We start from the raw sequence: 11,997 nt of genomic DNA on the forward strand, positions 1-11,997 counted from the left end.
AAAGATTCCTTTAAGATGTATGCTGTTTATTCAAATTTGCTTTCCAACTCAGAGTTTAAAATATGTTAGTTCTTTTCACTTTTACCCTGACAGTTTGTACATTTCGCATTTACATAGTATGCAAAATTGAAATCTAAGTATGTATTCTAATAAGCCAATCTATAGACAATTTTTTTATTTTCTATTTTATTTTTAGGGCTTTCCTTGTTTCTATGCCTCGCTGGCTCTGCCTCTTGGCTGTGTATTGGCTGACTAAGCTCATTTCTGGCCAAACAAAAAATGTGAATTTACATATTGTTGAGCTCTTTCCAGGCACACAGAGAGAGAGAGTGTGTGTGTGTGTGTGTGTAGGTGGGTGGTTGGCTGTGGTGTTAATGTAAGTGGTTGGTTTGGTGGTTTGCTTCGCTCGCTTTGCAGTCACTTTTGTGGATTTTGCGCATTTGAGTACGCTTGACTGATTTGACAAAGGATCAAGTTGTTAATTTTGCTCGCCGCGCCGACTGCCACTGACAAGTGCCAAGTGACTGGCCAAACAGACAGCGCTTTTCGAGACAGCAAACATGAGCCATGTCAGATTAAAATACTACCACATAAGTACATATATTTTTATGATTTCTTTTCAGCAAATTCTCTTTTTGTGCGCCGTGCAACCGACTGTTGCAAGTGCTATATGTTCAATCTTTAAACAGATATGTGGCTTAAGTACTCGCTTTTGTCATTGAACCAAAAATGGAGTTTCGTTTGTGTGTAGACAGCTGCAAGTGTCATACTCTTCTATCAATTCAATGGAATGGCAGTAGAAAAGGTTACAAAATTTGTTCATTCGAGTCAATGATTTCCCAACACACATACAATACACATAACACAACTTTTAATTAAATTTATCTTCATTTTAATTAACTTTTAAAATTCCTGAATTATATACTTTCTTACTATAATATATCTTTAATAACACCATCCTGCTTAGCGGCACATTCTTATAATGTCATATTTTAACGCATTAAATACTTTGGCTGACACTTGTTTTGTAGGCCAATAATAAATAATAATAATAAAATAATTAGCACTAGGGATGTTTACTCAAGTCTCACAGCTAAAGGTCCTTTCACTTCTTTTTCACTTATTCAATGAGAAAACTTAATGAGGAATACCTGATGGCCAGTCTAAAGTTTATGTTCCCTATCACTAGATGGCGCCAGCTCATCATCAAAGTAGCTGCTGTACATTAAATTTGCAGCCTTAAACAAAAATTGTAATGTAAAAGCGAATGGCAAAAAAAAAATCATAATTTCCTCTTTGCTAAAAAAAAATTAAGGAGCAAAGGAAGAAATCGCAGTTGCCTCGCTTCCTTTTGCGTGGTTTTCGCGCTGTCTCCGGCCCGTAAATGAGCCCTGCCCCCAACAGAACCCCAACGTATCTCCTCGTTTGCTGACATTCTGCTTATTTCGCTTTGCAACGTTTGTCAGAGTTGTAGGCAATTACAAGCTCTACTGAAACATGGGGTACGCCTCGGATGTGGGCAACAGACGCTGCAGACATTGATGAATTTCCTGTCGCATCCTCATCGCCAGTCAGTCTGCCACCAGGTGAGGCAACCGAATCCTACTCAGCGCCAGCCACACCTGGCGCAGCTCAAATAAATTTTTATCTGCACAAATGTCGCTCCCTTTGCCGTTGCCCCATTGTGACTTAATAATTTCCTACTCACGTCCTGCCGGTGCATTGAACTGCGCTGCTGAAGATGCTCCGCATGAGTGGGGGGGGGGTTGGTGGGTTATGCACTTCAAAGTTGATACTTTTTACATGTATATAATTATGTTTGCATCTGCTTATATACGAGATATAGTTTGACAGAACCCCCCTCGAACTGGGCAGGACTTGTGCGTGCATCCAGCTGCATGTCAATGCAAAAGTATTGCAATTAGTTTCAGTTGGTTGGAAATGCACGGGAAATGCTCTTATCCAGGTTAACTTTAAAACTTTATAAAAGCTTGACACACAAAAAAACTCACACAAATTCTTGCACTTGCAACTTAAACTTAACCCAAAACTAAGCGCTTGCATAATTAAAATACATAAGCCGCCTGGCAGAAAGTCCAAGCCTCAGTTATATGCGTGTATATATATCATGAATATTCACTCAAGTCTTTCAAATTGTACTGATAAGTTATTTTGCGGGTTTATCTATAAAATTGTCGATCTAAACGTAGAAAATAGCTCCTAGCCGATGCCTATATTTCCTGTATTTTCATCATTTTGTATTTTATTGTGGTCGAACGAAAGGTTTTGGAATAGAAGACATTTAATCATGACATATAATAATGTCATTCAATGTCATATGATTTAAATATTGAAAAAAATTATTGATAACTTAACTCAAAATATATTGATAAAAGTAAACCCGATAAAGCTGGCAGCTTTTATCTTAAAGTATATTCATCCTATCTAATGGAGAGCAGTAGCAAAACTGTCTGACGAATTTATTTAAATGCTGCTCACGCTAGAAACTGCTCTACTTTTATACTGAGTTTCTGGGTTATATTTCCCTATTTCCGCAGGACCCCGTTACTTTGACTACTTAGACGACCCTTTGCCCTAAAATGTACTTAACATTACTTATATTATTCTCTTGCGGCTGCATTACGCATGTATATTATGCCCTGTAATCACAGCCAAGCGCATTAGTTGCATAAATTAATAGCTTAACAATTACTAGCATATTTCTATGTGCAGCCTGCTTTCCCTTCTCCCCCACCACCTGCCCCTCAGTCGCATTTGTTCCCTTGACTTTACGCGCAACGTGTTGCACTTGATGGGCCGCTCTTGGTTTGCTCATTTTTTTGAGTTTCCGCTGCAAATTGCAAACGTAAATCTTGCCAAGTTTTTCCTGACTAGAAACAAAAACAAAAATTATGAGAGCAATGAAAACTTTGTCACAACGAAGCTCAAATACACTTAAAACAAATCTCATTTATAGAAACTATAACAAAATTCAATGGGAATATTTCGATATACTTTGATATTATCAAGTCTCATATTCACAGCATATTTGTATTTATTTTTAACAGAAAAGAAATTTATATGCTTTAGGCATAAAAATGTCATCATATTTCTAGGTATTGTTGGAACTGTCCAAGATGTAGCCCAACGTCGACTTAAGTAATTCGTTTCAAAGTTTTATGAAAAAGCGCAAAAATTGTGTGCCACACACAGCCATTCTGACACACACACACGCACATACACACACATACACACACTTTACACACATTTGTATAAGTAGAATTTTATTTATTTATGACTGCGTCGGCAGCAGAAACAACTTTCACACGGCTTCACGCGCACAAATTTTACTCGCATTTCTCCGATTTCCACTTGGACCCAGTTTTTATGGTTCTTCTTGTGGTTCTTTGACCAGTAGCGTAATTTTAACTATTTAATGCTAACTTCAGTTGGTTTAAACAAGAGAATTTATTGCCCAACTCTCATTAAATGCGGCATTCTCATGGGAAATTGTAATGGGAATTGCGCTAAATTCATTTTTATAAAGATGTCCGAGCTAGTTTTCTTACGTTTTCTTATTCCAGCTTAATCCATGGGCCAATCAATTATTCCTTCAAGTTGTTTAGAATGATTTGTATATTCCATGGAATCCTTTCTACTTCACCCAATAATTTAATCCTGTAAATTTGATCCAATCATAAAGAGATCTATAATCAAAATTTGCAGCTCAATAACATAAAATTAAGTGAAAATATTTTTGGCAAAAATTTTCAACTAAGCAGCACTTTGATATCAAATACATAACACATCAATATCTTAGTCTAAACTGTAGATAAATACTCATAGATTCTGTGCATGCTTTTATCTAAGAATCCAACTCTATTCCTCTGCCCATAAATTATCAATCAAAGCGAAACTCTTAAAAGTTCAGCAATGGAATTTGAACTCTGAGGGGTGTGGCGAAACCCTGTGATTTGACCGGCATGTGGCATGCAAAGTTGGCCCGCAGAAGCCGGCTGAAAACTGTTTTGTGCTCAATGCCAATTCAATTGACCATGCCCACGCGCCCATAAGCCCACACGTTGACGCCCATATGCAAGGCCAAACTGGCCATTGGCCAAGGCAAATAACACAATCTGGCTGAGATGGTGCCCACGGTCAGGCCGGGCATGCCGGGCAACTTTGCTTTGGGTGATGCATAAAATGCTTTATTTGTCCAGGGCAAACAAAATGAACTGTAACAATATTGATACAGCTGACAATCGAGGGTTCATGCACAAAAGGATTGTTGTACAGCCCGGCACAGGATGCCCGACTGCCGTCGCCCTACTCCTGACTGTCACGTCACGTCTAGACGCCAGCCATTGTCCATTGTGGATTTTTGATTTCCGTTGTGGAGCAGCTTCATTAACTCTGTCCACAAAAGTTGTCATTGCCTTTGGTTAACTCACATGATTAAAAGAAGCGACAGGGCCAAAGTTTGAACCAAATCCCAGGCTGTATCCTGTAGCAAATGATTTGCATGCCAAAACAAAATCCAATTTATTTGCCGTTTTTTTTTCTGTCCAACGTTGGAATGCATAAAAAAGTAAACCGCCCCCAAATTGTGGGGGCAGTAAAAAATGCCATTTGATTTGTCTATAAATTGAACGATGATCGCTTAAATCCAATAAAAAGGGAAATCAACTCTCCCGCAGCGACGACTGTTGACCGCAAATTGTAAATGCACCAAAGTTGGGTGGCGGGTGCATGATTTGCAAGGTAAGGGGGAAGGCTTAACGCTTTTGTTATGCGTTAGCCGACCACGGGCCAATGACATGACAACAACTGTTGTTGATTTTCTGAGAGTTGGTTTGGCGTTGTCCGCTTTTTCAGGTTAGTTTTACTAACTTTCCGCTTCCTGAAACAACACATAAATCGTATTCTCTTTATCGACTATTTTACAACTTTGACACAATACGAAGGCTACACCAATACCCATGCCGGAGATCAGAATGCTCGACCAAGAGCTACCTTGTGCAAAGCTCTAATACAATCCCAACTATGATTTTGTCATGAACCCGTGCTAGTCCGGAATTCCAATAGAAACCAAACCTTGAACCGAAGCAATCGACAATAACAACAACTGTTATTATGTGCTGCCTTGATGAGCAATAACTTAAGGCTACCCTGCGAAAAATGTACTAATTTGGATTCTTTCATGAGCTCGAAAGTAAGTGGATGTGTAAGATCTAGTTCAGGAATTAAATTCTATGAAAAATTAACATAAATATTTTGATATATCTTGATAAGTAGATATATATTTTTAAATACAACATTTTCCGATAATACAACTTAACTAAAATCGCGAAACTCAACTTAATAACTAAATTTTAACACTAACAAAAATATTTCCAAAGTCCTACCCTATAACGCAACCAGTATAACTATAGATTTGCTCACTTTCGATAATATCACGGCCCCAATGGTGCTTGGCTTTACGTATTCGCGGCTTGTCGGATCCATTGACTGGTGGCTCTGGGCTACGCTTTATTCCCCAACAACGGCGGTGAAGAGTTTCCGGCGATTCCATTTCTAGTTCCACATAATGCTCATCAAAAAGACCCGATCTTGGTATATCAGGTGTCATTTCCTTGATACAGCTACATTTACTGCTCTCTCTTGTCTGAACCGGAACCAGTCGTTTTATATTGCACAAAGGAAATGGATCGTGCAGCTGACAGCCACAATAAACAGATCTCCCGCCTTGAACAATGGATGTTTCGCTAACATTTATCCATAAATCGTCGCCAGTTGTGCGCGATTCCATTTCGTAGGTGTTTGAAGTATATTTATAAGTTATTTATATTTATATTTGTTAATCTACATTTTTTTTAAATAATTTCTAAGGCAGTAAAGGAAATGAAAGGTTTGCCGTGACGATTGACTACAAATAAAACTTTTCTATTCCTTTTTAATTTGAGGAAAAATGTAAAATGGAACCAGTAGAACTATCAAAGTTGACGAAACTCGGGAAATTTGGATACAAATTCGAATCCGGGATCGAATTCAAGTTTTAGAGAGTCGTGTCTTGTACTTTCTCTTCGGTAAGTCCGAAATTGTATGGGCTAATAATCAAGATTGTATCTCTTACGTGTATTGAATACTACCTTTAGTTCTGAACATGAGAAAATACGCCATACTATGCGAATCTCATTAATTCTCATAGTATTATATATATAATTTGGTAAGCAAAATAAATGCTGAAAACATCGTTAGCGGAAACTGAAATTTGTTAAAATATTATAATAATATTTACAAATACCAAACACATTTTTTTTTTGTTAAAGAATATTTCAGATTAGTTAGTTTGATATTTGATACAATTGATTGAAAGCTTAAAACGGAATAAACAGGTCAGCCCTTATAGAAGGCCAACAGAGTTGGCTGTTGAAGTATATCATAATTTTATAGTAGATACTTATCTATATGCATATGTTTTGCTTTATTCAGATTTCAATTGTCTGGTACAATGTTGTGATTCATCTCTATACATACATAACGTGAAATGAATTAAATAACTATTCACTTAGTATATAATTTAATGTTAATGCAAAAACAAAATGAATACATTATAATAATTTGTATATGAGTGTGTATATATGTATTTGAACTAGCGTGTGAATGTGTGGGTGTTTATGTGAGAGACTGGGTGATTTTAGGAGATAAATGTTTTTTTTCGCATATATTCAATAATTTCATTCCAATTTGTTCATTAGTGCTAATTTATGTTGGTGTAACTCGTAACTCGTATATCAGCATCTGATAAAAGTCCGTTAATTTTCTATATATTTGTTTCTAAAGGTTAGCCAAGAATTAATACGGGATATTATTACTCTCGATTTTCAAGTATACATGAAATTTTTGACTAATTTTATGATTATATGCAACTGCTTTTTGCTTTATTCGAAATTTACCTGTGTCAATCCGAAAGTTTTATATGTATACATCGTATATTTGGGGCTTATGTATATGAAGTATGAGTGTTATAGATTGGAAGTATATAACAAATAAGCGCTATGCAAAACTTAGCTGGAAGAAAGGAGAGCCATAGACTCATACAGTTGGCAATCTAAAATTTTCGATTGAGTACTACAAATTTTAATACTTCTATGGTTCCTAACAGTTTCGTCTTTCATAAGCAGCAATTATTATTAAAGTGAAAAAATAAAATATTTGTTGTTGACCAAGTTTAATAATGTTTACAGTTTGCTATATGTATGGTATAAGTATATCTTATGTGTAGATGTCTGTGAGTTTTTGTGTGGGTGTGTAAATAAACATAATGAGAAATATTGCATAGAAGTGTGTTTATATATATATTTATACATATATATATCTGATTGTGTTATGTGTATCCGCTGTCGGTTCTTTCGAGTTAATATAGTTTACATTTTAAGTTTGGGTTTTCGTTTAGTTTTATATTTTAGGTTTCTTATGTGTCTACAAATAAATTTAAACAGATTGTTCTTTTGTTTGTTGATTTTACTTAAAAGTAAATTGCTAAAATTAAGCAAACATTGTAATAGTTTAAGTTTAAAGAAACGCAATCAGTACATACATAATTACAAAATTATATGTAAAATTATGTACAATATATTCAAGGGATTTTTTTTTTTTGTCGTATATATTTTTATTAAATACAAACTGTTTTTGTTTTCCGTGCCTAATGTGCGTGTGTGTAATAAATATTTTGCATATGCATTTTAAAGGTAATGTGTTATTTTTTTGTTTTATACGTTTTTCTTGCTGGAAAAACTGATATTTTGAATATGAGTTTTTGGAATTTCAAGTTGTTTTTTGCTCGACATTTGTTTTGGTTTCCTTCGCGCATGTTTAACATAGTTCGCATTAGAATTTAAGGTTGAAAATTACATATTTAAAATAAAATTGTTAACGTTCTTCAACTTCATCAATGCCCGAACACATTACAAATATATTCTGCATATCTGTTATCTATTATGTGATTATCTTTCTTTTTTTTTGTTTACTTTTACTTTTTAAGGAGGTACTAATTTGTTAACACTTCCGCGCTGGCCATATTCCGTTTCTTGCGCTTTATTTTGTTCCATTGCCATATCCATGTTTCTTTTATGCTTCTGGCAATTCACAAAGCCATGTTATTTCTTCGTCCATTGACCTTATTCACTAGATTGCATATTTTTAAGGCTGGCCCCAGCTTTAGGCCCATATATTTCATCATCATCTCCGAGTTAAGTAAAAGCAAGGCTTTGCCATCGATTTCCTGCAGATTAAAGAGAATGTATACAACTAATGAGTATTCAGTTATATTAGGTCTATCACATTTTGGCTACTCACGTGCTTTCTGAAGAGATCGCCATGCACAGCCAGCGAGTTGTCATTGCTCTCGATATACTGGATGACCTCTTCGATGGACCAGTCGATAGGTTGCGCTCGCAGATGCGAACAAGCCGTCGATGTAGGTGTGCTGAGCGGTGAGGTGATGGCTGTACCCGCATAACTACTGGATGCAGATGCAGCCACTGGCGCTGTTGCCGCTTTGGCAGCGCTGGCAGCCGGCGCTGCCGGACAGGCCGACTGTGAGGCGGTGAAAGGCGTGGATACCGAAGACGGAAAGGAGGCGCTTGATGATAATGTAGTTGGAGATTTATAGTAGCTGCTAGGTGGCTTGGCGCTTAGCTGCTCTGGATGCACCTCGGCGACGAGTGGTGCCAAATATTTTGCATTTACTGTGCCGCCGGCTAAGCTATTGCTACTGTTTCCGCTGCTGCTGCTACTGCTGGAGGAGTTGGAAGAGGAGGAGCTGTTGTTACTGTTGCTGCCCGTTGAGCCCAAGTTGTTGCTCGTCTCCTGCTGGCAGTTGCCATTGTTATTGTTGTGATGCTGGAAGCGCACCTTGCGCAACGCCTGTGCCTGATTCTGCGCTGAGGCTGTCGCTGGGACGTTGTTCGGCTCCACTTTGATAGCCAGCTTGACACTGCTAACATTATTGTTGCTGTTATTGTTGTTATTATTATTGTTGTTGTTGTTGTTAGTATTGTTGTTATTGTTGTGGTTTAATGTCTCCTTAGTGGCTTTGCTTGCGGGCTGCTGCGTCTGCGCCTTGACACCCGCTTCCTGCTTGATAATTAACGGCTTCTCGGCGGGCGATGTAGGCGTGGGCGTGGCGGATTTGGATTGACGGCTGCGTTTCTCGGCCAGCACAGGCGACGCTGGCGGCGTTGCGGTCTGCAACAACTGACGTTTTCGGCTGTTTGCGCACTTCTTGCACTCCTCGGTCTCTGGCATCAATGAGATAAGATTTGCACATGCTCGGCATGTGATGCATAGCGTCTCAATAAACTGGGCCAGGCTTTCATCATCCTTCATGCGCAGCGGCGAGGGTATTTTGACCTGAAAAACAGCAGGGGATCAGCTATAACTGGAAGTTTGATAAGTTAACAAGAAATTACCGTAAAATTCTTGCCAGCAGCGGTCACAATATGCACATCCCCGTCGAGCGCGAAGAGCAGCTTGGACAACTGCTGTGTATCTGTGCTGGCGGCCAGCACCTCTTGAAGGCAAAGCTTGGCGAGCGTCTGATGCGTCGGCCCCGTCACCATAGACGGTAGCTTGGAGCCATTAATAAAGGGTCCGCCCTTGCAGTTGGTGTGAAAGTGCGCCGTTACCGGGGAGGCGGCCACCATGGCATCCGACTCAGCGACAACGGTATATCTGGGACGCGGGCAACGCTGCTTGCCAGAGCTGGAGTCCATGCGTGACTTATGCCCCGGCGGCTGCATGGGATGGCAGCTGCGCGCGCACCAACCAGCTGGGAAAATGTCACGAGAACGATAATTGCACCAATAGTCGAAGGCGCCGCGCCAGCCATCGAAAGTGACATGAATTTGATCATCCTTGATGGCATCAACTGTTGCGCAGCAAATCAGTTGGGGATTCTTTTTGTCCACCGCCTCCAGTTTCTGGCCAACCTTAAAGAGATTCTCAGTGGGCGTCGGCGGCTCCGGTTGGAATATCTCCTCGGGCGCAACCATTGCATTGTTGAGTATCTTGCAAAGATAGCCGGGCCAGCTGGAAGCATTCATGCGGAAACCAAGAGGAGGCTGCAGCATGCCACCATTCTTCTCGCAATGCCCGATCGCATGGATCTCCGTCGAGTCGACCAGGCGCCAGAAATCGTTCTGTGAGTCGCTGCCGTCGAGTCGCAGGCGCAATCTTGAGCCCAATACGCCCACTACCGTCGCAATACAGGTGGAAGTGACGTTGCGTGGATCTAGTGCCTCCAGTTTCATCCCAATCTTAAAATCGTTGTTGGGCGGATTCAGCGCCTGCTTGAAGCACTCGGCGGGCGCCGCATCACTGCCAGTTTCCTAACACACACCACAGACAAGTAAAGATTAGCCGATTAGCCTTCAACAGCTTCTAGAACCAACACTACTCACCTCCAGATAGGCATCCCAGTCGAATACATGAAAGCTCTCGTACTGAAAGGGACCGGTGGGTGCCGGCGCACCGCTGCTTAGCAATTTGCGCTCCCCATCTGCAGCGCCACCAGCGCCTGCAGCACCACCACTGCTGTGCCGCGTCGACCCGTTTTTCTTCTGATGCTTGTTCATACACATCATGGAGCAGAATTCCTTATTGGGCGCACCCTCGCGTATCACGTTGTCACACTGCGTGCACGCCCCCTTGCTGTACGCCTTACGGAACTCGGCGATGCATGTCTCCGAGCAGAACTCCTTTTTGCCCGTCTGTGTGGGCAGGACGTACTGTAACGGCAGCTTCCCTTCGCCGCACCAGGTGCATGTCGCCCGCTTAGCCGGGCGACCGCGGGCGCGCTGCTGCGTCGGCGTTTGCGGTGTGCTGGAGTTGGCAGCGCTGTTGCCGTTACTACTGCTGGCGCTTGCGCTGCTGTCGCGTCCGCCAGACATTTTTGCGTTGTTTTCGTTTTTTTAACCACGTACTTTTGATTTTTATATTTTTACCTTCACTCCACCTTAATTAATCAGTTAATCTGCATCGTAGTGACGCATTTAGCTCACGCAGTGTTGCATTTGCACTAGATATATTCGTTTTAAGGTAAAATAACACTTTTTGCCACGGATCTGTGAATTTTAATTTTAGCGGCGTTCTCGAGGTCACGTAATAACAAATTTGTATTTGTGTTGACTGTGCAAATCGCATTGCAGCAACAAACGAACTCACATACGAACATGAGAGAGCGCACAGCAAGAGCTATTAATTTCTATATACTCAGCAATTGTACATTGTACGCGGTTAAATGATGCTTGCGATTGCGAATTAGTTAGATTTTTTTATTTTTCTTTGCATTTGCGTTCCGCCATATTTGTTTTCCTAGCGATGAGAAAGTGTCAGAGATGTGCAGCATTTGTGTAACTGTTACTTATGGCAGGAAACGCACAGCACGGCTGGTCGCTGTTTGAACTACAAAATTATTTACTATAGCCTTGCAAACTGCGATTATGCATAAATGTGAAAGATCTAAATAAATTATTTTATTTATTCTTCTAAGGATATTATTTTAATCATTTAAGAGTATTCATATTTGAGTTCAATCAATCGTCAGCTGCCACTGTGACAAAGAAGGCAAGGTACTCTCATCTCTATGGTGGTTGCTTAGTGCCGACAAATATATCGATAACAATGCTATATCGTTATGTTAATTTCAACGCGATATGTTAACAATTTTCCTTTTCTTGTGCCTATTACAATAAAATTTGCAATATTAAAACATAGAAACATCAATATTCAGATATTGTTAATTCCAAACAAAACCTAAGGTAGCACTTTGTTGCTAAGCGACATCTAGCTGGCGCCCTCTACATCTGGCTTGTGGATGCCTTCTCAACAGTTGCTCAACAGTTAGCAGTAAGCTGAACGAAGAGAATTCGCGCGAATTTAACTAAAAACGGTTTGAATCTAGAAAACCAGTTTAGCTTTATTTCAAATTAAAGG

At 39.9% G+C, this 11,997-nt stretch overlaps 1 protein-coding gene across 1 annotated transcript; it reads right to left on the bottom strand.

Moving 5' to 3' along the window:
- Positions 1–5,290: 5,290 nt before the first annotated feature.
- On the bottom strand, positions 5,291–11,395 carry Scm (Polycomb protein Scm). Its single transcript, XM_002056308.4, has 4 exons — positions 10,464–11,395; positions 9,474–10,391; positions 8,359–9,414; positions 5,291–8,284 (listed from the first exon to the last, which is right to left on the bottom strand). The coding sequence occupies exons 1-4, from the start codon at positions 10,950–10,952 to the stop codon at positions 8,147–8,149; spliced, it is 2,601 nt and encodes an 866-aa protein (XP_002056344.1). The 5' UTR covers positions 10,953–11,395; the 3' UTR covers positions 5,291–8,146.
- Between the last annotated feature and the right edge of the window lie 602 nt (positions 11,396–11,997).

This window comes from Drosophila virilis, chromosome 2, assembly GCF_030788295.1.
Source record: "Drosophila virilis strain 15010-1051.87 chromosome 2, Dvir_AGI_RSII-ME, whole genome shotgun sequence".
Classification (NCBI taxonomy): domain Eukaryota; kingdom Metazoa; phylum Arthropoda; class Insecta; order Diptera; family Drosophilidae; genus Drosophila; species Drosophila virilis.